Below are 26,671 nucleotides of genomic sequence, written 5' to 3' on the forward strand. Positions count from 1 at the left end.
CACATGTTTAACTAACTCTAAGGTTCAACGTTATTTGACAGTGTCTTTCACTGGGCTGTTGGCTTGGATTGGTTGAATTGAAACGGGGATGGGTCTCATTCTGGTTGCTTGATTTCAATGTGTATTCAAGTGTAATACTTACGTGATTCTGATGCGTGAGTGTGTGTGTGTGTGTGTGTTGTAGTGTCGTTAGAGACCAAAAGCAACAGAATGTTTTGTTGTGTAGTCCACTTGACCCCGGAAATTCTTAGAGTCTGTATCAGAAATCGATAGTTTTCAAGTTTAGTGTTCTGTTCCTTTCTTAAACTTGGAGTATTGGATTTACTTATTTCAGAAATTTCCCATTTGAAATGTGCCCACGACACACAATGTATGTAAGTAGTTTGTATCTGTTTTCCATTCAGCTTTGTAACATCCACGTCAAGTCGTTTAAAGTGTTTCACTTACATTACATTAGAATATTGATATGCACAAAGCGTTAATTCAATTTTATGGTTTTCTTTTGTTTTATACGAAGTGTTTGTTTGACATCAGTACAATGTACTATAAGGTTCAGTTTGGCTACTTGATGCACGCAAAGACATAATGGAGGGCATTGTGTTTTTAGTGTTAGACATTCTTATAACAATACTTTTGTTGAGTTTCACTAGTCTGGTTTAATCTGTCATCCGATCAGTATGTCTGTGTTGACTTCTAGTGGACTAAAGATGATTAGTATACTTTAAACTCTTTTATTGAAGTGCTTTAAACAGGAGATTAAAAATGTATCAGATAAGTATCATAACTTCTTTTTACAGTTGCACTAGTTCAACAATGTTTAAAAACACTAAAGCATGACTTCGAATAACAAGTCATCTGCATTAGAAACAAAAATTACGTTCGAAATTCTTCACCATCCATGTAGTAACCATGACACAACAACAACAATACATAGTGTGCATCTATTCAAAGCCTCTGTACCATCAACTAAATACATATTTCTCGTCAAGTCTATTGACTCTTTGCCAATTGTCCATCACCCTTCCACTTCTCTTTTTCATACTTCCACTTCTCTTTTTTTAATCCTTCCACTGCTATTTTTCATCCTTCTACTTCTCTTTTCATCCTTCCACTTCTCTTTTTCATCCGTCCACTGCTCTATTTCATCCTTCCACTTCTCTTTGGATGGCTGCCTGGTCGTGCGGTTTGCGCGCTGGACTGTCGTTGGGATTTATCGACGGTCGAGGGTTCAAACCCTGCCCGCTCCCATTCCCCGTCGTCCTGCGGAAGGTTTGGACTAGGAAGTAAACTATCTTCAACTCTGAAGGAACATCCGAATTATGTAAAACATTTTACAAAACATCTTTTTCATACTTCCACTTCTCTTTTTCATCATTACACTTCTCTTTTTCATACTTCCACTTCTCTTTTTCATCCTTCCACTTCTCTTTATGATACTTCCACTTCTCTTTTTCATCCTTCCACTTCTCTTTTTCATCCTTCCACTTCTCTTCTTGATACTGTTCTATTTCATCAAATGGTAGTGCCTTGTGGTCGGATCACATAGTATCCTGTGAGAATCGAGATTCTATCAACAATCTGATGAGGAACTGACCACTGTCCAGATGAATAGTTTTGTTTTCTCGAAAACATTTTGACGACCCATGGGATTCAATGACGTAGTTATCTTTGAGCCTCTAAATCTGATGGACTAAGACTGAGACTAAGTCTGCTTCATTGATCTTTCTTGAATGATCTTTATTTGAAATTGCTGTATCCTAAGAACCTTTTATTTCAACTAAAAACACAAACATCCCACACACAAAAAAAAAAAGAAAAAACAGACAACAAAAAGATGGAAGTAGTACATTTGGAGTTTGTGAAATCTGGTGAAATCTTGATTTGGGGTTGAATATTCTGCAGTCTTCACACATTACACATTCAAACATGAATGTCTTGAAAAATGCAAAACTTGAAACGCACGCATGCGCAGTTCCAATTTCAGTTTTTACACAGCTCACTAAGCTGTGCAGCCAAGCGTGAAATAACTGGGGCTGAAAGTCATGACTTGTGATGTCAGTCCACGTTAGATGATTTCAACTGAACTAGTCAGAAGTATTATAACAAGGCTTATGATTGTGACTTGGTATTTTGAGTAAATAAAGATTAATTCGCCCATCATTGTAGGTTGAGAATCACAAGTTCTGAATGGGGTTGAATCAATTGTTGTGGATCACTTTTGCTATCTTGGCTCCATCATCCGCATTTAAATAGGCCCCGCGCTAATTCTAGGTATAAATTATTAAATGAAATCATTATAACTAATATAAAAACAGGGGTTTGTGGCCTCCTGAAAATCTCCTGAAATTGCAAAATATACAGAAAAGTCCTAAACTTATTAAAATCTCCTGAAAACATAAAAATCTCCAGAAAAATTTACAAAATTGTCATTTTAGGGTGCTAATCGTACGCGCGATAAAAAAAAAAACGTCATTATCAGCTTTCATTTAATAAAGACATTATGCTTATCCCTACACTGGCTTGACCCCGTGCAATCTGTTTCGCATAGCGGCCGCAATTATTAGGGCCGACCCTGCATATCACTGGGTTTTTTTTTCGTTTCAATTAAATGTTTTTGTACGTATTGTAACTTGACATTGTCAGGAATATCGTTAAGGTCTTTGAAACTGGATATTTAGATTTGTCAATAACACAAAACTTTGAATGGCTTATCAATTAACAACTTCAATGGGACCCGAGAATTAACAAAAATTAGACATTAATTTTAAAACTAATCGTTAATACAATACGTGCTTATAAAATAAGATTAAGTGGCAATCATGAAAGACTTTGGATGGCTTTGATCAAATCTATTCGCAGCTGAATCCTTTACCTGAACGCCTCAAAATTCGCGGTTATTGAATACAATTTATCGGCAGATTTTTACAAATTATCCTTTTATTATATGAGTTTAAACAACTGAATAGAACATATTTTATTGATTTTGTATTTAATATTTAAAAAGAAACTAACAAAAATATTTTAAAATTTTAAATGTTCAGAAAAGTACAGAAATGATAATAGATTTTAGGAAACATAAAGGCGGCCATCTTGCAGAAATTCAGATAAATAAGCAAACCGTAGAACAAGGTGCAAGAATATAAATACCTAGGTACAGTCATCAACAACAAACTGAAATGGAGTGACCACTGTCAAAACCTTTACACGAAAATTCACCAACGTCTTTTCTATCTTAGAAAGCTAAGGAAGTTTAACATTGACAAAACAAGAATTAAACTTTTTATGCAGCAACCATCAGCAGTCTAATTAACTTTGCCATCACCTGCTGGTATGGTAATACTTCATTGGAACAAAGACTTAGACTAAATAGACTAATTCAAAAAGCATCGTTTATCACTCGAAAACAACTACCATCTCTTGAAGAGCTTTTTCATGAAAGATTTCTGTCCAAAACACTCATGATCCTTAAAGACAACCTGCACCCATTAAACCACTGTTACATAAGATCTGAACGAAGTGTTTGTCTCCATTTCCATTAGAACTAAAAGAGAAAGATTCAAAAACTTTCGGTCAGAGTGTTACCAGGTCATCTGCCGTCATTGAGAAGTACATAGAAGTCTAAGTCACAAAGCGCTGGTTATGAGTGTGTATGTGTTCTGTAGTGTGAATGTTGTTCGTATTTGCATCTATATTTTTATTGTAAAGTAGTTACGCTGAGGTTGTCAATTGTAGTCAAAATGAATTTCCATTTGATTGGATCAATAAAAATTATCTTATCATATCTTAAAATAAGAGCAGCATGAAGGAGTTTATGAATTAATTTAATTCTCTTTTTCTGTTGCGTGTCGACAGTTTTACGCGCTGAGTATTTTGGCATTTCAGTCTACTTGAAACCCATGAATATGTATTGACTAATGTATAGTGTATATACTACTAATGTATGCTCCGAAGCAGGCCGTTTTGGCGACGCCGTTTTGGCCCCGCCGTTTTGGCGCGAAGGTCGTTTTGGCGACAGGACGTTTTGGCGCGAAATAGATTATGTACGTTTTACATAGACATAGACACCATGGTTATTTGCCTTAGTCGCTGGAATTCAAGGGTTCATTAAAAAAAAGCTACGTGCTTATTAAATTATCGTCAAATGATATCTCGAGCCAAAACGTCCCGTCGCCAAAACGGCTCGCGCCAAAACGTCCCGTCGCCAAAACGGCGGGGCCAAAACGGCGTCGTCAAAACGGCGGCGCCAAAACGTCACGTATCGTGTATGCTCTACTAATGTATATTGTATATACTACTAATGTATGCTCTACTAATGTATATTGTATATACTACTAATGTATGCTCTACTAATGTATATTGTATATACTACTAATGTATGCTCTACTAATGTATGTACTACTAATGTATGCTCTACTAATGTATATACTACTAATGTATGCTCTACTAATGTATGCTCTACTAATGTATGTACTACTAATGTATGTACTACTAATGTATGCTCTACTAATGTATGCTCTACTAATGTATGTACTACTAATGTATGTACTACTAATGTATGTTCTACTAATGTATGCTCTACTAATGTATGCTCTACTAATGTATGCTCTACTAATGTATGTTCTACTAATGTATGTACTACTAATGTATGCTCTACTAATGTATATTGTATATACTACTAATGCATGCTCTACTAATGTATGTACTACTAATGTATGCTCTACTAATGTATGCTCTACTAATGTATGCTCTACTAATGTATGCTCTACTAATGTATATTGTATATACTACTAATGTATGCTCTACTAATGTATATTGTATATACTACTAATGCATGCTCTACTAATGTATGTACTACTAATGTATGCTCTACTAATGTATGCTCTACTAATGTATATTGTATATACTACTAATGTATGCTCTACTAATGTATATTGTATATACTACTAATGCATGCTCTACTAATGTATGTACTACTAATGTATGCTCTACTAATGTATGCTCTACTAATGTATGCTCTACTAATGTATGTACTACTAATGTATGCTCTACTAATGTATGCTCTACTAATGTATGTACTACTAATGTATGCTCTACTAATGTATGCTCTACTAATGTATGCTCTACTATAATGTATGCTCTACTATAATGTATGCTCTACTAATGTATGCTCTACTAATGTATGCTCTACTAATGTATGTACTACTAATGTATGTACTACTAATGTATGTACTACTAATGTATGCACTACTAATGTATATACTACTAATGTATGCTCTACTAATGTATGCTCTACTAATGTATGCTCTACTAATGTATATTGTATATACTACTAATGTATGCTCTACTAATGTATATTGTATATACTACTAATGCATGCTCTACTAATGTATGTACTACTAATGTATGCTCTACTAATGTATGCTCTACTAATGTATGCTCTACTAATGTATGTACTACTAATGTATGCTCTACTAATGTATGCTCTACTAATGTATGTACTACTAATGTATGCTCTACTAATGTATGCTCTACTAATGTATGCTCTACTATAATGTATGCTCTACTAATGTATGCTCTACTAATGTATGCTCTACTAATGTATGTACTACTAATGTATGTACTACTAATGTATGTACTACTAATGTATGTACTACTAATGTATGCACTACTAATGTATATACTACTAATGTATGCTCTACTAATGTATGCTCTACTAATGTATGCTCTACTAATGTATATTGTATATACTACTAATGTATGCTCTACTAATGTATATTGTATATACTACTAATGCATGCTCTACTAATGTATGCTCTACTAATGTATATACTACTAATGTATGCTCTACTAATGTATGCTCTACTAATGTATGCTCTACTATAATGTATGCTCTACTAATGTATGCTCTACTAATGTATGCTCTACTATAATGTATGCTCTACTAATGTATGCTCTACTAATGTATGCTCTACTAATGTATGCTCTACTAATGTATGTACTACTAATGTATGTACTACTAATGTATGTACTACTAATGTATGCACTACTAATGTATATACTACTAATGTATGCTCTACTAATGTATGTACTACTAATGTATGCTCTACTAATGTATGCTCTATTAATGTATGCTCTACTAATGTATGTACTACTAATGTATGCTCTACTAATGTATATTGTATATACTACTAATGTATGCCCTACTAATGTATATTGTATATACTACTAATGTATGCCCTACTAATGTATATTGTATATACTACTAATGTATGCACTACTAATGTATGCACAACTAATGTCTGTACTACTAACGTATGTACTACTAATGTATACTACTATTTTCAAATACGATTTCTGCGCATGCGTGACCTTTTTTAGTACGCGATTCATGAATGAATATATCTCAACACGGCTTCGCAGCTCTAGCGAACGAATGTATGAAAAAAATGCTTTAGAAAAACAAATTTGAATGTTAATTTGATTCAAATATGAAATGAATGGACTATAATATAAGTATGTCCGTTTGTCAAAGTATAAAACTATCTTTGCGAAGAGAAGTTATATTATCTTAGAGTTGAATTAGAGTTTTAGACCTAAGAAAGTATAACATTACTGTATTGCCTAATGAAAGAATGTGCGTCAGGAATTCTAAATTCGCAGATGTATGGAACGAATTTATATAAAAAATGCTTTTGAAACACAAATTTGAAGGTTAATTTTATTAAATCATGAAATCAATGGACTATATTTTGTATGTTCATGTGTCAAAGTAAAAAAATATCTGCGCAAAGTGTAGTTCTTAAAATTAGATCTAGATCTAGAACCTTTTAATCTTTTCTCATTTAAACGAAAAACTGAATTCACTCAATCTTGAAAACTTCCTAGCATCTTTGAAATTTCTTGCAGAATTTCATGAAGTTAAGATACATCACTTACATAGAATCGAATATGGGAAGACACATTAATTGTCACCAGAAATTCAAGATGAGTTCATTAACTAGATGGGCAATAAAGTTAGGGAATCTATTGTAGGGAAAGTCAAGCAAGTTTGTTACTTTTCTCTTGAGCTTGATTCCACCCCAGATGTTTTTCATCAAGAACAAGTATCCCTAATAGTTTGTTAATAGGATGTTGATAATTTCAAAATAAAAGAGTCATTCATTGGTTGCTTTGAAATTTTGGAACCTGATTCACAACATTATGAAGAACTTGTTCTGAAAACTCTTCAAGACATTGGACTGGACTTTGATCTGTGCAGAGGTCAAACCTATGATAACGCAGCCACAATGAATGGCTGTCTGTCTGGCCCTTCAGAAACGTCTCTTAGACATAAATCCAAAGGCAATTTTTCTGAACTGTGATCATCACTTTCTGAACCTGACAGCTCACCTTTCTGCTGAGATAGATCCAGCAATTATTACCTTTTTTTATATCAGTACATGGATTGTTCAACTTTTTTTCCAATTTACCCCAGAGATGGGCCAAGCTGAAAGAAGCTGGAATCTGGAGTTTAAAAAAGGAGAGTAATACAAGGTGGTCCACAAGAGAAGAAGTTACGTCGGCAGTTTCCTTGCATCTCGGCAAAAATCATCAAGTTGTTGGAGAAACTTTGATTCCACAACTGAAAGAATGGACACTAGAAGCAGTGCACAGAATCTTCTTCATGCAGTGGAAAATTATGAATTTTTTTCTTATCTGGAATAAAATACAAAAGTCTGTACTGCTCATGCGAAAGCTGCTGAAGAAATTAAAACCCTTTCATGCTTTCTGCAAAATGATGTGAAACTGACGAACCTAATCACCCAATCCATCGAAAAAGCAAAAGCAGGTAGTGAATGCTATGGAGTTACTGTAATTAAAACAACCAGAAGAAAGAAAAGAGTTGATGGGGAGTTGAGTTCTGATGTAGGACTGTCAATAGAACTGCAATTCAAACGTATTGCCACAGAAGTGCTGGACAGACTTCATATGGAGATGAAGGACAGATTTCAAAGGCTGGAAAACCACGTGGACACCTTTGGGTTTTTTCTTGAACCAAGACACCTCTTGGAGTCTATAGATGATGACACGCTGATGAAAAAACTGTGTTACTTTTCCCAGTTTGATGAAATAGAGGCAAATCTCTTGTTCAATGATGTTATTGATGCACGAGCACTTTTCATCAACAAACCCACAATCACCTATTGACATATTGAGGAAGCTGGCTTCATATGGTAATGATGTGAGCTCAAACCTTGCAACATCCATTAGGATACTGCTAACTCAGGCCACTTCTATTGCGTCAAGTGAGAGATAATTCTCAAAGCTCAAGAGCACAAAGACGCAAGAAAGGCTTAGCAGCAAAGCTTTAATGTTAGTGGAGTCACAAATACTACACAGTATCGATGTAGATGATGTTATAGATGACCTCTGACCTTGGCTGCACAGAAATCACGACGTGTTAAGTTTACTAATATACTGTACCAATTGGAATGTAGGGCTATATATTTATTAAGTACATTATCTCATGTCATGATGTCGAATATCAAAATGTAAGGGGCTTCCAAAGAGGTCAATCCCTCCGGGCCCCCAGATTCCTAGCTACGCCCCTGGAAGACTTAGTTACTACATATTAGTGATTTAATGATCTAAAGACTGACTTGACCTCACCTTTACTTGACTATTTACCTTCTAAAGACAACAAGATCTTGGGCATCACTCATATTCAGGGCCGCCACGCTCCGTGCTTGCCTAAGGGCGCCACATCCTCTCCCTGCCCTCATCCCCCCCCCTATCCCAGCAGACTTACCTCAATCAGAGTTTTTTTTTTTCGCTGCCCTATCAGTGGACTGAAAGTGAGCGCAAAACTGACATTGGCGCTGATTACAAGTCCTAACACTTGGACCAGTTGCGCTCTGTGCGGGAGAAAAATCCGTCCGCAGAAAGCACGCGAGTGGCGTGGATGAGCACACACTGGCGCGTGCAGGCGAGGAGGTGGGGGGAACTTTCGTCTATCGGATAGTCTGAGTGCTAGCCTAGGTGAGCGCTAACACTACTTCCATTGAGTTATTGTACATACATACATACATACGTTTTTACCTTTGAAAGGAATATTGTTCTCTCAACATATGTCTAATGTAAGTCTTTTGTTCGGACTACCTTCTAAACAGTGGACAGTCTTCGCGGTCTTTCATTATAGATTCTTTGGTTGGAGAATTTAATTCGGATTTTAAAAAAATAAATTGTGTGAAATGTTTTCTTGAAGGAATACAGTTGAAGACAGTCTTTTTTTTAATTAATTTTTTTTTAATTTGTTTTTAGATTTTAATTCATAATTTTTCCATTTTTTAATATTTCTTGTTTTAAGGTGCGGCTTACAGCTAAAAATACATTTAGCGGGCCTAGTTATTCAACTAAATCTCGTGAGATAAAAAATTAGCGAAATACTTACGAGTCTAGAAAGTTGTAGTGTATACTTTTAAATTGTGTACTTCATAATGCCATGGATATTTCGTTTGGGCTAAAGATAAATATTTGAAGGTGTCGATAAAGAAAATATTTGAGTGCTGGCCTGTGTGACAAGAGTGTTTGATAAAGTTATTCAATGGATTACAAGGACAGTAGTCCTTATGTAGACAGAAGTCCTTAGGTAGACAGTAGTCCTTAGGTAGACAGTAGTCCTTAGGTAGACAGTAGTCCTTAGGTAGACAGTAGTCCTTAGGTAGACACAAGTCGCTTTTTCGCTACGTGAAATACTGGACTCTTCTGAAATCTCAGACTTTAAGCCAACCCTTTAGTAATATGTTTGTATCATATTGAATACTATTTATTGTTATATTGAATACTATTAGTGAAGAAGAAAAATATTGGACCAACTAATTGGGCTACTACAAGGTAGATGTACCAGGCAATAGGGCTACTACAAATTAGATGTAGCAGGTAATAGGGCTACTACAAGGTACATGTACCAGGTAATAGGGCTACTACAAGGTAGATGTAGCAGGTAATAGGGATACTACAAGTTAGATGTAGCAGGTAATAGGGCTACTACAAGGTAGATGTAACAGGTAATAGGGCTATACAAGTTAGATGTATCATGTAATAGGGCTACTACAAGGTAGATGTACCAGGTAATAGGGCTACTACAAGGTAGATGTATCAGGTAATAGGGCTACTACAAGGTAGATGTATCATGTAATAGGGCTACTACAAGGTAGATGTATCAGGTAATAGGGCTACTACAAGGTAGATGTATCAGGTAATAGGGCTACTACAAGGTAGATGTAATAGTTTGTGGCTATAATAGTAGTTCTTTAACAGGGATAAAAAAGGGAAAGACAATTGGTAAGTTTTATATTTTTAATTCTACCAAAAACGTCTATATTAAGTCTATTTTCTACCACATATGCTATGTGGTATAGACTATTTGATGCCTATTCTATTATCTAACATGTACGCTCAGTGAAAAGGTCAGCAGGTAGATTTGTGTACTATGTCGGGTTCAGTAATAGTTGTTTCTTTCGGTAAAATCTTTACATTGGAGTTTTTCAAACCAAAATTTTTTTTTCATTGGTAATTAATAATCTGTTCTTTGTTGACATTTTCGGTTTTTAAATCTAGTTTACAGTCTTTAAAGAATAAAAAAAAAGAGAAAGCGATGTGGGAAAATATTGGTGCGATATAGTGGAACCGAAAAAGAAAATGGGAGAAAATAGTTGAGATTGGGACTTTGAACTGCACAAAATGGACAATGTTATGGACATTGTCTTGAAAGACTAAATCCTAAACATTGGCGCTACAAACGAAAGATATAAGAAATGTATACATACAAACATACAATAATAGTGTAAGCTAAGACATAGCGTTTCAATACTTCGTATATTAAGATAAGATAAGATGACTTAATTTGATAGAAACATATGAACTTCTGTTGGACTACAAATTGTTCACTTCTGTGTACACAGGATACACCTCCATTTATGCAAATTCCCATGCCTTCAAAGAATGTTGTACCAGGACAATGTATTGTGTTGTGAGCGTTAAAAAAACAACAATGTCCAACTTACTTCCAAACGTTGGGAATTTTTAATCTCAACATTTTTAACAATTTCAATTAAAATATTATTTTTTTTTGCTCCTGACCAAAATCTACATGTAAATAAACAAAAAATGCGTCGCTGTATAGCACGTCATCTGAAATGTCCACTGTCCAGTAGTGCAATGACCTATCTGTTTAGATAGTATTATGTGTTGTTTCTACACGGCTCTGTGTGACATGTGAGACACATATAGGTCTCAGTCACAGCTTGTTCAACTTCCTCAATCTGTAGACTCAAAACAACGTCTTATAGCCAGTAGCGGGAGGTATGCACCAAGGGGCCCGGGTTCAAGAATAAGATGGTGGGTCTTTCAGGGAAGGGTTGTGTGTAATAAACTAAAATCGAGATGTCATGCATGTATCAATGGTGTATGTATCAGTACGCTTACAAAAAGTCCAATTCAGATTTAATCTTTTACAGGTTTCATTGCCGTAAAACCAATTCATTAACCCGCTACTAACAAGTCATTTATAAGTCGGTACTTTTTCGTTCGTACATTCATTGTAGTTTCTTCATAATCCCCTTGAAGCCTGTAATGGTCATGGCCCAGTGCGCTTGGAGCTAGTTCGCTCCATGGTTGCTACGCCAATGCTTATACCCTTGTATCAGAGTTTCTTAAACATTTTCTAGTCCATCCCTTCGCCCTTTATGTTTTTAAAGCGACATTCAAGTCCAATGGAATATTGTTACCTTTTATCTATCCATTTCAGTCAATACACACAATTTGAATATTGTTACCTTTTATCTATCCATTTCAGTCAATACACACAATTTGAGCGTCGCCAAAGTTTTGACGAGATCCGGCAGAATGAACACTGGACTCTAGGAGGCCGCAATCATCCCGGCCCATGGCTGAGGAGTCCAGCGGCGCCGGGTACATGCCGGTCCGTGTCATTGTAGAACGTGCCGGAGAAGACTCCAACAACGACACAGACACTATGGCGAGCGGCGCTTATACTGAGGCGGACGCGCCTCTCTCTGAATGTGCAGGCGCCTCTGGACACTGTGAGGCCTCTGCTGAGAACGCCGACGATGCAGTTCTGTTTCAGGAAGTCACGAACACTTCCGCTAGCAACGAACAGCAAAACACTAACCAGTCGGCTAAGAAACCCGGTGACCTCGACGCGGAGCTAGGGGACGTTGTCCAGCAAGGTCTAGAGGATACTGGACCAGACCAGTCCCAAAGCCAACCTGTGGACCAGCAGAACGACGGAGATCAGGAAGAAGAGCTTCTTTTCCCAGGATTTGTGCCCAAGACGTTCTATTTTCTGACCCAGCGGAACCGCCTGCGTTTCTGGTGTCTACGATGTATTACCTGGCCATATCCTTTTCATGACATTAGTTCCAAATGAAATTAAGTCTAGACGTTCTCAGACGCCTTCGCCCCGTGTGTCGCCATTTAATTTTTGTGTTTCTGTCAGAAGTAATCAGAATTCTTGACTTAAAAGCACAGCTTTGTCCTATTCTCTTATGTTAATGTCTGAGAAAGTCTAGACTCAGCTGAAGTTGATAATATGTGATACAAATATTTTATGAAAGTTGTTATTTTCAATGTCTTAAGTGTCCTAATAAAATATATTTTATTTCTAAACAGATCAATTACTACAGATGTTTCCATGTGAGATTCAAGTTCTTAGAGATTTTATAATTCATTTTTTTTTTAATTGTTTTTATCGACCCGCTCTTTTATTTTTTTATTTTTTTTTAAAGTAGAATCCTTTGGATTTCTTATATTCTCTGGAGCCTGCAATCTCTTGCCAAAAGCATGGCATCAAACTGATTTAGAAGGCTATTTGAATACTTTGACCTACATAGTTCGACCTTGACATAAATAGTGTCCATTTCGTCATCCCAGATCGAATTTCAAAGGGAAGCAACTTTCTGTTGTTGTTTTTTTCATTGTGAATCCAATTAGAAATTGAGGAGTCACTTCTTAATAGATTTAGACGACATTATGTTATTTCGTACATTGACATTATTTAAACTATTCAACTATTACGACAATTAACGACATCACATAAAATATATGCACATGCAGCTAGACTTTAAAAGTTACAATTTCAAACCATCCTTTAATATTGACTGAGTTTTGAATGTAGCGCAGGATGTCATCCAAACATGTATATCCTAAATATGGAATTGTCTATTCTAAGACATCACTTTAACAATATGACATCAGCTGTAAGATTACACCACCGTCACGTGATTCATTTAATCCACATTAAACTTGAGCGTGGCGTAAAAGCTTGCGGCTAACTTCAATTTGTCTGCTTTTTTTTTCAGATTGTCCTCTATTTAATGTATTGTCATTTTTCAGATGCTGGCAGACGATGAGCCCTTTACATTTGTTGGCCTACACACTTATTTTTCGTTTGTGTGTGTGTGTCTTTTTTCCCTAGTGGTGAATCTTGCAGCGCCCACACAAGGAATCATTTTCATTAACGAATTCTCTCATTTCTCTCTAGGGAGCTTGTTTAGGACATTCACCACCACATGCCCTTGTCAAGTCCCCATTCACCACAACATGCTCTTGTCAAGTCCACATTCACCACCAAATGCTCTTGTGAAGTCCACTCACTTGACTAATAGTTAGATTTTTTTTCTGGTAATGTCTATCTTGTTTTGCACTAACATTTTGTGTTCAATCAAATGCTTCCTCTGATACTTTGTGGTCCCGTGTGGTTCATACAACCACATGTGGTCCATTTTGGTCACAGAGAACCAGCGTTTAGGTTTTTGTGGATGCTGACAATATGCAGCTACTTGAGGCTAACAGAATTTCCTTCTGTGATTGAGGTTAGCTAGCATTCTCTACACATGTGAGTGAAGGCTACTGGACTCAACATCTCTCTCTTTGGCATTTTTCATTCGCCAAGCGATCATGGATTAAAGTAACCAGATGATTAACTGGGCATCAGCGATGGTCGGAACGATGTCACCTACACAACAGTTCCCACTCTCTCCAAACAGCTGATGTGCCACAAGCAACTGATCTCCACTTCAGTTTGAAGCTAGCAGATGATACACTTGGACTGAGGCTCGCGGACTTTACAGAAATGAATTACTTTTGCGAAACTATAAAATTACTAGTATACTTTCTTTGAGTCTCAAATTATAAGTGGGCAAGCATCGGTCGTGCAAAAAATGAACATTCTACAAGTGTAAGACAGATGTCGTTCTAGTTTGTTACTTGTCATATACAAGAGGGGACTACGTACTGTGTGGCTCGCATCCTTAAGTGGCACGAATATGTTTGTACCAGGGAGATACTTAAAACAATCTCTCGCAGCCATCACTTATCACTGGTGTCAGTGATTCCAAATAATAACATCGTGGGATGGCGTGTGCTGGTCGCTTTCATCTGAATACGATTGCTACTGTGTAACGCATGACTAATTCAATGCATAGGATGGGCAGGTATCTGGACACGAGCAAGAGAAGAGAGAGAAGAGAGAGAGAGAGAGAGAGAGAGAGAGAAATGAAATGCGTGCATTTCTTGTGCGCCTCTTACTCCACCTGTCAGCTCTTCACAGCACGTGCCATTGCCTCGTGCCAGGTGCAGGCCATAGTAGCTAGTCATTCTACATCTCACCAGGTGTGACTTCATCCTGCCTGCTCTTAACATAAAGAACTTTAGTGCACCAAGTGTTCCGACAGCACTAAAGATGATCTTTCAGGACTATATAAAGATGACGTTCTCCTATTTAGACCCCAATGATAGAGCTAGATCTGTATATATTTGTACAGAATATACATAGGACTGAAACCAAATAAAATACGTAAAACTCAACTGTATCAAGCGGATACTAGATACTAACAGTAGGCACCCCATAATAAAAAGTTTATATAAACGAATATGAACAGTATCTAATGTGAAATTTCAAAGATAGCATCATGGATCTGAATCTCGAGTAGCAACTTTCTGTAGTGAAATAACACTGACTTGTCAATAAATTCCAATGTCCGAGGATCATACGAAGGAGAAGCCTAAAGGTGCACACACTACATGTACATTTACTGTTGAACAAGGACAGTGTGAGTCAAGTGCTCCTTCTTCCCTAGTGCCATTCTAGCGTGAAACGGGTTGCCTGAATCAGCCAGAAAAACAATGCCTTAGCAGAGTCTCGGATTAGCGTGTAGAACTTTAACATACGGATACATGAAGGACAAAATAATTTATTTTTTTTGTAATTTATAAGCCATACTAATTGTTACAGTCAGAGTGGGTAATAGTTTGTGTTAAGTGTTGCGACTATATTTGTATTCCATGGGCGAGGCTGTAGGCTATTGGTGTTACAAAGACAAAACAATGAGCTATGTGTGCCAACATGTCTGCAGGTGGCGTGATACCGAGAGTGTAACTTACACATGGATACATTAGCGCTGTACTGGTCAGACAATAAACTTGTTTGCCCACTTCGAGACAAATCAATATTAGTCAACAAAACAAAGTCTGTCCGGGTCAACATTTAAAACAACAATTGTTTGGTCTGATCTGGTCACGTGACGGGGGACAACAATGGTTTGGTCTGATCTGGTCATGTGACGAGGAGACAGGCCAGGGATTAGCCGATGACTGCGATGCTCCAAGAGGGTGAAAGGACTTACTGTGTGTGAGTGTGTATGTGTGTGTGTGAGTCTGTCTTTCTCTAGCAGTGTGTGCGCGATTGTGAACGAGACAGTTCATGTTATCAGCTAAAATCAATAACATCTGTCTCTTCCAGCAGATCGATAATTTAGAGACCATAAAAATGTTGATAACGTCTTGTTTCTGCCTCTCCTCAGTTCAAGTAGTCACGTGATTCCAAATGTACGAGACACATTTCAAAATCTACACTCATCCAGATTTAGCCGTGGCCTCATTGATATCTCTGATCATGTATCTAACATTTTTCTTGGTCACATAAGTTCCAGACTCGTGACGCAGTCTGAGACCAATCGTTATTAAAGGCCTAAACCCTGACCTGTAAGGTCGCAACCTGTGAGCCGTGGAGACCAAAAGCTCGTTGCTACGTCGTAGACACCTATTTGACAGTGACAGTGTTCACTCCTTCTATCACAATTGGTTTCGCGCGCCCCGCACAAAATTGTCCATTCCAATGAAAGGTATCATTATGTCCAGTTAACGAACGTTTTATGAGGCCAAATAGCACGGGCCAAATCTAGCCCGCGGGTCGTGGTTTGGTCATGACTGATTTACAGTGTTAGTAAAATTCAGATCTCCGCAGTCAATTTGATGTCTTTTTATTCTGGTAAATTGACATTTCAATTCACACGGTTGTCTAGATTATACTCTTGTTTGATGTGATAGTATTTCCTAAGTGACCAGTACTATTAACTTCTCATCTATACGTTTTTATCTTGCTCCTGGAAATGTTTGGGCCATCTTATGTCCTGATTGACCCTCTCCATCTTTCATCTGCCACCATAAAACAGTGTTGTCCAGAGAGAGAGAGAGGCCTTTCCGTTGTTTACAATTACAGAAGTATGTAGGCTACACTGCCTGACTCACGCCACCTGCAGACATGTTCACACATAGAGCTCATTGTTTAATCTGTAAGATAACAATATCTTAAAGCCACGCCCCTACTTTGTGAACTTATTTGCTACAAGCTAGTACTCACGCTCACTGTAGCATTTACTCACTTTGTCGTCATTCAACAGTAAATGTAAATTTAGTATCACGTGCATGCATATTTATGTTTCCCCCCCCCCCTTTCCACAACATCCTCGGACATGACAGACGTTTTTGGAGAAACATTTTCACAAGCATCAACAAGTCTCTCTACCTGTGTGTGCAATCAGAATGGATCCATTGAAAGAAACAAGAGGTAATAAAATAACTCTACTACAATACAGAGATCATGGCTTTATTCCACATAACCTAAGAAGCCAACATTTAAGTCCAAGAAATTTTTTCCATTCTGTCCCCCCCCCCCCAACCCCAGTGGAACTTACAAAAACTTTTCACCACACGAGTTCATTATTAACTTTCTTCTTACTGGAGGAATGCTACTTCTTACTGGAGGAATGCTACTTCTTACTGGAGAAATGCTACTTCTTACTGGAGAAATGCTACTTCTTACTGGAGAAATGCTACTTCTTACTGGAGAAATGCTACTTCTTACTGGAGAAATGCTACTTCTTACTGGAGAAATGCTACTTCTTACTGGAGAAATGCTACTTCTTACTGGAGACGTACTTCTATTTACTAGAGGAATACTAAGTAACAATCTAACAATAGTACATTCTATTACATCAAAAAGGATATTGAAGTTGTCCTAACAGTTACACTGATCTCGAATGGCCCAATTAGATGGTGTGGTCATGAACCTGCCAACATACCCTCCAAACTCAATAGTAGAGTCATAAGAACTCCTCTTAGAGAGGCGTCAGTCCGTCAGTATTAGACGCTCTTGCCCTGACAATCCAGCGCCTCAATAAAAATCCGATATAAAAAGAAGCTAAATAAGGCTGAGTGTGTCCAGACATTGATCTAGCTGCCACCAAGACATACAAGCCTCCCGTCAATCTGTCGGATACACATTAAGAGAACCTAAACATTATTCTTGTACCCAGACATCAAAGAGTTTTATCTAAACATGGAAACTATCATGAAGGGGCAGTTTTGTACATGTAACTATTAGACTTTACCAATCACTGTTCAAGTATGAGATAGAGCTAGACTTCTGTTGCTAGAGAACACTGAGTTGTTACGAACGAAAGTAAAAACCTTGAGACAATTAAAAGAGACATACAACATGATTCCAAGTCATTCTATAAAGCAGGAACACGACATTTGATTTCATGCCAATATGTACAGCAGAAATACGACATTTGATTTCATGTCAATATGTACAGCAGCCACACGACATTTGATTACGGCACATAGTATACAGATCGAGAAAAGGCATTTGATAATTACATTCAATATTTACAACACTAAATGATCATCTTTATGAACAGCAAGCCATGCAAACTTGTCGCTGGTTATGTCTAACTTCTGAATCTCGTCTGGAGTTTACTTTCAATAAAGTCTTAGGAAGATTTAAAGAACTGAACCCATGGATACTTCAAGATCAAAACTTGCAGGATGTTTCTGGATCGATACAGGTAAGAAATTTTGTGTTTTCTTTACAGTTAGAAAACCCACAGATTAAAAGGATAAAAGGAGGTGTGGGAACACTGAAGAAGGGGGGGGGGGCTTATACTTTAAAAAAAAAGAGAGGGAGGGGGCGATGAGGGAAACTGGTAGCAACACAATTTATAAGGTACAAAAATCTCTTAAGTTTAAAATAAAATAGTGACAACGTCTCAACAAAGGAAGCCTGCCATGTTGTTTTATTGTGATTTTAGTTATCCTAGTACGTCTCGCTGGATGTCGGTCTGAAAGTTTTCTCATGGGCTCTTTGCTTGGATAATCTCAGGCTACACAATAATAAGGGTTCAATGGTACTAGAGACATGGGGCTACTTAATATTGCTAACAATAGAATTCCTTTCATTCTAAACAAGATGTTTCAGATGTGTGTGTCATACATGTGTCAGATGCACCATAGCTACGTATGCTTATGTTTCAAATGTCAGGATGATGGTGTCAGATGCAAGTATCAGATGCTAGTGTCAGATGCGAGTGTCAGTTGCTAGTGCCAGATGTGTCACGTGCCAATGTCATAGGCTACTGTTACATGACAGTGTTCGATGCACTACTGGAGCTAGAGAGAAAAGATCGAATTAGACGACATTTTGACCAATAGATATTTCTCTCATGCACTGGCTAGCAAACAGATGACACTCTCACGTGACCTGTGGGTCATCCATTAATGGAATTTGTCAAAAAAATCTTTCTAACAACAAAATATGGCGATTTAATAGTTTTTTTTTAATTTAAGGTGCATTCTGGTGCTAGTAGATTCTCGATGTGAAGATTTGGTTTTGTTTTGGTTTGCAGACTAAACAAGAAATGAACATACTTGGCTTTAATTGAAATGTATAGAGAGGACGTAGTTCTTTTCTTTAGATTCATCCCGAAGTTCTTTTCAAATTGATTTGGTTTTTATAAAGTCATTGTTGTGTGAAAAACTGGTTCCTGTATCCTAAATATGCCACGAAATAAAGGATTCTAAACTACTTTGGATGTTTAAAGTTAAAAGTAATGAAAAGAGATGTAAAGGTCATCTGTTTATATGACCGAAGGTCAACAAGGGTGCCATGTAACAAGCACAACCACCAATCGTTTTTACTTTCCCCAATCATACCAGGTATCACGAATCACAAAATTCACCGAGATTTGAATCTTGTACTTCTCGGTTTGGAAGCTAAGCTCTTTACCACTCACCCACCCTGCCCTCCCCATTCCATTTTAATGTTTGAACCTCTACAAAATAAGAGTGACAGTTCAACCAAAACAAACTTTTGTTGTGTGGCATTGACGTGTGAAGGTCATTCTGACCTGTCAACTCACTGACTACCTCTTACATTTACTTGACTCTGTACTCTGAAGGTCAATTTGAAGGTTAACATCTCGATTCCCTGGCCAGGCCGTGTCAACCGAGCGTCCTCGGCTTGACTGATACAGCCGATCCCGACAATTTTAAATAAATTACCTCCACCAAAATGAGTCTAATTCTACGCAAGTGCTCACTCTGGACATGTCATGTCTTCGCGTGCATCAATCAAGAGGGTCGCGACGGGCCAGGCCCATTTCGTGGGAAGAGTAAACGCACGAAGTCGACCGTTGCGTCATAAGGTTGGCTCTGAGAAAATAAAAGAGGTCGGCATCCTCTGTGATGCAAGCTCAAATGTCTGTGTCACGTGGAACTTTACCGCAGAGTCCTCCTCTTGTGGGGACCACAAAGCAGGTGAACTCGAGTTAAGGGCACGTCACTGCAGCCTGATTGAACTGTGGAACTGAAGGCGCCATTCTGCAGATCGTGCATTCATTAGGCTGTTGAACGTTGTTATTAGAACATGGCGCTATGATACGCTAGTTTGATACAGTGATATGATACGATGATATGATACGATGATATGATACGATGATATGATACGATGATATAAAATGATGATATGGTTTGGTGATTTGAAACGATAATTTGTTACGATGATATGATACGATGTTAGATATATATGATATGATACGATATGGTGCGATGAAACGATACGATGATGGTTATCCGATGAAATAATACGGCATCTAAAAGACTTAAAACCATTTTGATTTCTTTACACTTCCAGTCCAATGTTGTCAGTGACACTGATAGAATGACACATTGTTTTATGGCAGAAATACACACACACACATACACACACACATACACACACACATACACACATAGAGAATGTTCGAGTTTTCGAAGATGAAAGGATGCATTTGTTTTGGTGGGCTGCCCTGAAATATAGCGCAACCGATGTTTAGTAAATAAAACACATCAAGACTTTTCAGTGTTTAGTTATTGGAAGTTTGAGAACCGTTCCACGAGAACATTGCAAACAATGTTATACCAATTGAAGAAGCGACAAGAATATTAACAATATTTATAACCACTGAATGATTCGTCGATGATCTAATTGTCTGTGAACCATTTGTCGCGAACTAATCGTCGGTGAACCATTTGTCTGTAAACCATTTGTCAGGGGAATGATTTGTCTGTAAAAGAATTGTCGCGTTTTCCTTGTGAGAACATGGAAACAAATATGGATACATTTAAAATGCCTAAGATAGATTCTAATAACTATGCCTGCCTTGTCTACTTTATAGACACTTTCTGTTCTAATAACTATGCCTGCCTTGTCTACTTTATAGACACTTTCTGTTCTAATAATGTGGCCATGTTCTTCTAATTCGTCTGTAATAACATTTCATATTCTAACATTCTATTATGTACTTCTCATTCATCTGTCAGGGTAGTTTCTATTCTAATAATCCTGCCTCGTATTTTCTGTTCAATTACTCCTGTACAGATCTATTTCATTTTAGTTGCTGGTGTTGCGTGTTAATGTTTCCAAGTGACCTGGTGCTTCGAGTTTGGATAGAAGTAGACCAAAAGTAGAATTGATCGATGAACTAAGGCTGGGGGGGGGGGGGAGGGGGGGGATCCATTAAAATCTTAGAACTGCAGGAGATGGGCCGCAATCGCGTGTTTAGTCCCCCCCCCCCACACACACACACACCACTAGCCCCACACACACATACACCACTAGGCCCACACTTAGTGTTGACACGTTTCCTCCCCATTAAAAACATCTCAGATCTCTGGACTTCAACCAAGTCTGAATCTTTCTACCCTAGTTGAAACATAAAGACACATCCATCTGAGTTACTTTGTCAGAGATGTTTTTCATTTCTTCTATACTATACATTCTGTCAGGGGCGGGCGTGTAGCGATGACGCGTTGCGAAGAAGTTGTCCGATGACGTGTACGAATGACATGTGGCCAGAATGTGTATCTAAGACGTGTGCAAATGATGTGTCCAATGAGGGGTCACACAAACATGGGGATGAGGGGGGGGGGGAGCAGAAACTATTACGTCCAATACTTTTAAAACATTCATTTCTTCAAACTTCTGCTCGCTTGACCGCAACTCACAGCAAGATGATTATTTGCAAAACTTTTTCAGGCTTTTTTTTTATGTTCTTTCGCAATTTTTGTTTAAACCCCCGGCTCTGAAATATAATATAGACCTGGAAGAGTTTGGCTAGAACTCGCAAACCTTACATTTAGTTTGAGACGCGTTTGGAATCAATGGCCATCAGCCACACAATTCTTCAATTCAAGATCCTACTCATTACACGTAGACTATAATAATTATATAAGGAACTAGCTGCTTTTACGAAGAGCATAAAAGTGAATAGAAATATCAACAAACACTTCCTGTGAGTACCCCCTCCCACCCTCCCTTTAAAGAAACACCTTCTCTTCCATCCATTACATGTTTCATCAAAAACGCATTCTTTGTCTCGGGCTCTTGTCAAATTGGCAGCGCTTCCATCAAAGTCGGCAATATCTCATACTTACAAATCATCCCTTCTTCGCACTGCCTCCCTTAAGCTCCTCCTCTGGCGCGATATCCTCTCTCATTTCCGCCTCGCACTCTCCGTGTCTTCCTGTGATCACATGACAGGGTAAATGCCGAATAATAAATCTTGCACGGCCGTAGCCTGCCCCTCACTTCCTCTAGACGTTGGTGCTGGTGTCTGTAATGGTGCAATCACTTCCTTGTTATCTTTTTATCTATTTGTATTAGCTAAATGCTTCCCAACATTAGAGTCCAATGTTTCTGTTCATTCTAGTCTATCAAATCATTACAAGCTAAGTTTTAATATCCAGGCTGAGTGGGGAGGGGAACAAAGGTAAAGTACACGTTTCAAGCCTTGCCATCTATTGGCGTATATGATGTAAGGGTCAGCCGTTTCTGTGGCCAACACAAGGAAAAACCGCCTTTACTTGTCCCCAACTAATTTCAGGCACTTTTGTTGATTGGACTCCGGGGCGCCCTAAAAAATCATGAAATTCCGTCTTCCCCTGAATTCTAACACTGGGTTCTGAAGCCAACCGATTGACCACTCAGCCATCACGTCGCTATGTAGGAAATGATATTAATGTCAGTTTGTTAGGCTCCACTGTTAGCTAAGGTGTCCAGTGTAGAATCCTTTACTGCTCCCAATACATTTGAAGTATCTCTTACAGCTGAGTGAACTGAAAAGGCGTCCTAGAATAACGTCAAATGGTGTACAGAACTTTGTGAATTTGGGGCGTCCTAGAACAGCGTAAATTCAAGGGTGTACAGAAGTTTGTAAATTCGGCGCGTCCTAGAATAACGTCAAAGGGTGTACAGAAGTTTGTAAATTCGGCGCGTCCTAGAATAACGTCAAAGGGTGTACAGAAGTTTGTAAATTCGGCGCGTCCTAGAATAACGTCAAAGGGTGTACAGAAGTTTGTAAATTCGGCGCGTCCTAGAATAACGTCAAAGGGTGTACAGAAGTTTGTAAATTCGGCGCGTCCTAGAACAGGGGGAACTCTGATGGGCGTACTACAACTGGGTAGACTCAAAGAGGTTCTAAAAATCTCTGATTCAAAATCTCAAATTTCACCAAGATTCGAGCTCAATTCTCTTGGTTTGAAAGTCACATCACCACCACTCTATCAGTTCTAGTTGCACATTCTGGGCAGTACCTCGGATAGACACAACGGCGTCAAGAAGCTTTCCTTTCAAAAATAAAAAATTAGGCAGCGCTCTATTTGTAGCCACTCATTTCCTGTCCCTACGGCTTCCTCTTGGAACAGAGCTCAACAAGTTATTTAGAGACACCATGTAGGCTACTCCATGTAAACAACCAAGTCAGTGCGGCGTCAGTGTGTGGCGTCAATGGGGCGTTCGTGTGGCGCGGTAATGTACAAATCATTGTAATTAGATCCTTACTTGTATATTTGCTAAAGAAAAAAGTACGTGGATATTATAAATTACGAATAAAGTTTTTTTTTTTTTGCTGTTTGGATTGAATCAGAGGAGCATCGGTTGTAGTAGATCTTGGTTGGGTTCAATCATTTTGTACCCCAACCTTTTTTTTTTCTCCGAGATCCTAGAATTTCCGTTCGAGCCCTCGAGCTCAAAATCAGGTAGTTCAACTTCTACAAAATGCATTTAAAAAGCGATCTCGGTAGCATTCACCCAGATACCCCCTTCTTTCTTTACCCACCTCTTTCCCAACTGGACCAGACAAAAAAAAAACTAGTAAGAATATTTGAAACACACAGATTTATTATTGTTAGTGTAGATTTATTAATTAATATAAACTTTGTTTTTTTTTTGTTTCGTTGTGTTTTTAAATGAGTTTTTCTTTCTTTTTTCTTTCTCTGCCCATGTCATCACCATTTTCTGACCATTTTCTAATTGTGCTCCAATCCAAGGCCTTGTCTTCAGTTCAGCCATGGGTAGCTGTGGTAGCTGTGCATCAAACAGAAGAGTTGATTAGTTCCCTAGAAGAGGAGTTGATTAGTTCCCTAGACCTGAAAGTTGATAGAAGCGCCGGCTTCTTCCTTTGACTTATCCACGATACATGTCCCCCACTTCATTGAGAAGATCTCTTCCTTGCAGCGTGTGTTTCATTCATGGCTAGAGACCTCTGTGAACATGTTATCTCCAGACATCTAGAAGAAGAATCTGAAATTAGGTGCTCGCCCTGCAATGACACCGATTGTCTGCAGTGATAGATGCGTAGTATGTGTGTGTGTGTGTGAGAGAGAGAGAGAGAGGTGGAGTATGTGTGTGTGCGAGGGATTTAGACAAGCTGTGTGTATATGTGTTGATGTATGTGTGTGTATGTGTGTAATTGCAAACTGGCTGTGTATGTGTGTGTGTGTGTTGATCGAACTTCAACAATCCTCCGCAAGTCTGTTCCGTGTTCTCTGGTGATGAATGTGACACAGATGTAGCCGAGCTGAACAGCTTCAACACCCGAGCTTCAAGAAAAGAGAAGCACTGAAAAGAGAAGCACTGAAAAGAAAGCTATTTCTAGTTCACACACTTGGTGAGCCAGAGGTTATCGCGACCCGGAAGTAGATATGTTGGTTGTGTTGCTTCCCTCTGAGTTCCAACAAAACATCATCTCCGGACTTTCATTGTATGAAGAATTTACTAATTAATGGTGCATTAGGAAAATATGATAGAAACTTTTTGAAGAGACGTATTATGTGTTAAGTACACCACAAAGGACCGTCACTCTCCACTACTACTCAGTCTGTGTATATGTTTGTATGTTTGTGTGTTTGTGTATTTTGGTAACTTCTTGAAAATGACAAAGAAATAAGGTCTAAATGTTTATTGCTGTTTTTGTCATGGCACCGATACAATGTCAACTATTGATTGATTGATTCAAGTATCTAGAATCGATACACTCTTTATCAACTGGGTACTTTAAAAAGTTGAATTTCTTTTGATTTTTTTCATTCGTGAGTGTATGTGTTTTCTTGTGCAATAAATATGTCCGTGTTTGATTGTGTGTGTGTGTGTGTGTGTGTATGAAGCAGTGTGTTTCTTAGCTGATTAGCTCCATGGAGGTATTGTCTAGGCTAGCAAGAGGAACACAAGTGTGTGATGTGGTCGTGATGGTACTGTGACCATGGGCTGAACCAGAGTAAATCGGAGATTTTGTTCATGTTTTAGCTGCGTCCATGGATCTTTATGTGTTTATATAGACTTTTAGTATTTATGTAGACCCTTAGAATTTATATAGACTTTTAGTATTTATGTAGACCCTTAGAATTTATATAGACCTTTAGTATTTATGTAGACCCTTAGAATGTATATAGACCTTTAGTATTTATGTAGACCCTTAGAATTTATATAGACCTTTAGTATTTATGTAGACCCTTAGAATGTATATAGACCTTTAGTATTTATGTAGACCCTTAGAATTTATATAGACTTTTAGTATTTATGTAGACCCTTAGAATTTATATAGACCTTTAGTATTTATGTAGACCCTTAGAATGTATATAGACCTTTAGTATTTATGTAGACCCTTAGAATTTATATAGACCTTTAGTATTTATGTAGACCCTTAGAATGTATATAGACCTTTAGTATTTATGTAGACCCTTAGAATTTATATAGACCTTTAGTATTTATGTAGACCCTTAGAATGTATATAGACCTTTAGTATTTATGTAGACCCTTAGAATTTATATAGACCTTTAGTATTTATGTAGACCCTTAGAATGTATATAGACCTTTAGTATTTATGTAGACCCTTAGAATTTATATAGACCTTTAGTATTTATGTAGACCCTTAGAATTTATATAGACCTTTAGTATTTATGTAGACCCTTAGAATGTATATAGACCTTTAGTATTTATATAAACTTTTAGTATTTATATCGACCTTATTTGTCTTCGTGAAAAGAGAGCACATTTCAACAGCAAGGAGATTAGAGCAAAAAAAAAAGGAAAGAAAAAAAAACAACACTTTTGTTCAGAAAGTTGTTTGTTTTTTATATGGAAAAGAACCGCATAATTTCTGTCATATCTCAATGCTGTAAGATTTATCTTCCTCTTTCTAAATAAAACAATATGAATTAATTGCGATTAATTAATTAAATACATTGATTTTTTTTCTTCTTTTTCTTCTTCTTCGTTCTCTTTTATTTATTCATTTATTTATTTATTTATTTATTTATGTATTCGTGTGTGTTGTCGTTGACACGTGCAAAGTTTCCACTTGATCCGAGAATGGAAAGTGGTAGAAAAGACGTGTCACAAGATTCCACCCAGAGTTGACCTATTTATTAAGACCTTTAAAGGAAAGACATGGCGGGGAAAGTATAAATAGCCAAACTTTTTGGTGTAACCGGTGTACAAAATAAAGTGCTGATAAGTCACGTTTGTTACAATGTATACGGTATATTGTATATAGTGGTAATAAAGGAGATTTAATACTTTGTATGTAGTGGTAATAAAAGAGATTTGATACTTTGTATATAGTGGTAATAAAAAAGATTTGATACTTTGTATGTAGTGGTAATAAAAGAGATTTGATACTTTGTATGTAGTGGTAATAAAGGAGATTTAATACTTTGTATGTAGTGGTAATAA

General features: G+C 37.5%; 1 protein-coding gene and 1 long non-coding RNA gene across 4 annotated transcripts in view; both read left to right on the forward strand.

Moving 5' to 3' along the window:
• The first annotated feature begins 215 nt into the window (after positions 1–215).
• On the forward strand, positions 216–13,192 carry LOC106055922 (uncharacterized). Of its 3 annotated transcripts, none has more exons than XM_056021069.1 (2): positions 216–374; positions 11,837–13,192. In XM_056021069.1, the coding sequence occupies exon 2, from the start codon at positions 11,927–11,929 to the stop codon at positions 12,428–12,430; it is 504 nt and encodes a 167-aa protein (XP_055877044.1). In that variant the 5' UTR covers positions 216–374; positions 11,837–11,926; the 3' UTR covers positions 12,431–13,192. The 3 variants fall into 3 exon arrangements, with proteins under 3 accessions (XP_055877044.1, XP_013067881.1, XP_013067873.1); XM_013212427.2 differs by lacking the exon at positions 216–374 and adding an exon at positions 8,892–9,018; XM_013212419.2 differs by lacking the exon at positions 216–374 and adding an exon at positions 9,001–9,116 and having other exon boundaries at positions 11,837–13,191.
• Positions 13,193–17,071: 3,879 nt separating this feature from the next.
• Positions 17,072–26,671, forward strand: part of LOC129924639 (uncharacterized) — a 71,742-nt gene continuing 62,142 nt past the window's right edge. The window contains exon 1 of the long non-coding RNA XR_008776653.1: positions 17,072–18,191. This is a non-coding gene — a long non-coding RNA (uncharacterized LOC129924639). The remainder of the gene's footprint in view (positions 18,192–26,671) is intronic.

This window comes from Biomphalaria glabrata, chromosome 2, assembly GCF_947242115.1.
Source record: "Biomphalaria glabrata chromosome 2, xgBioGlab47.1, whole genome shotgun sequence".
Lineage (NCBI taxonomy): Eukaryota > Metazoa > Mollusca > Gastropoda > Planorbidae > Biomphalaria > Biomphalaria glabrata.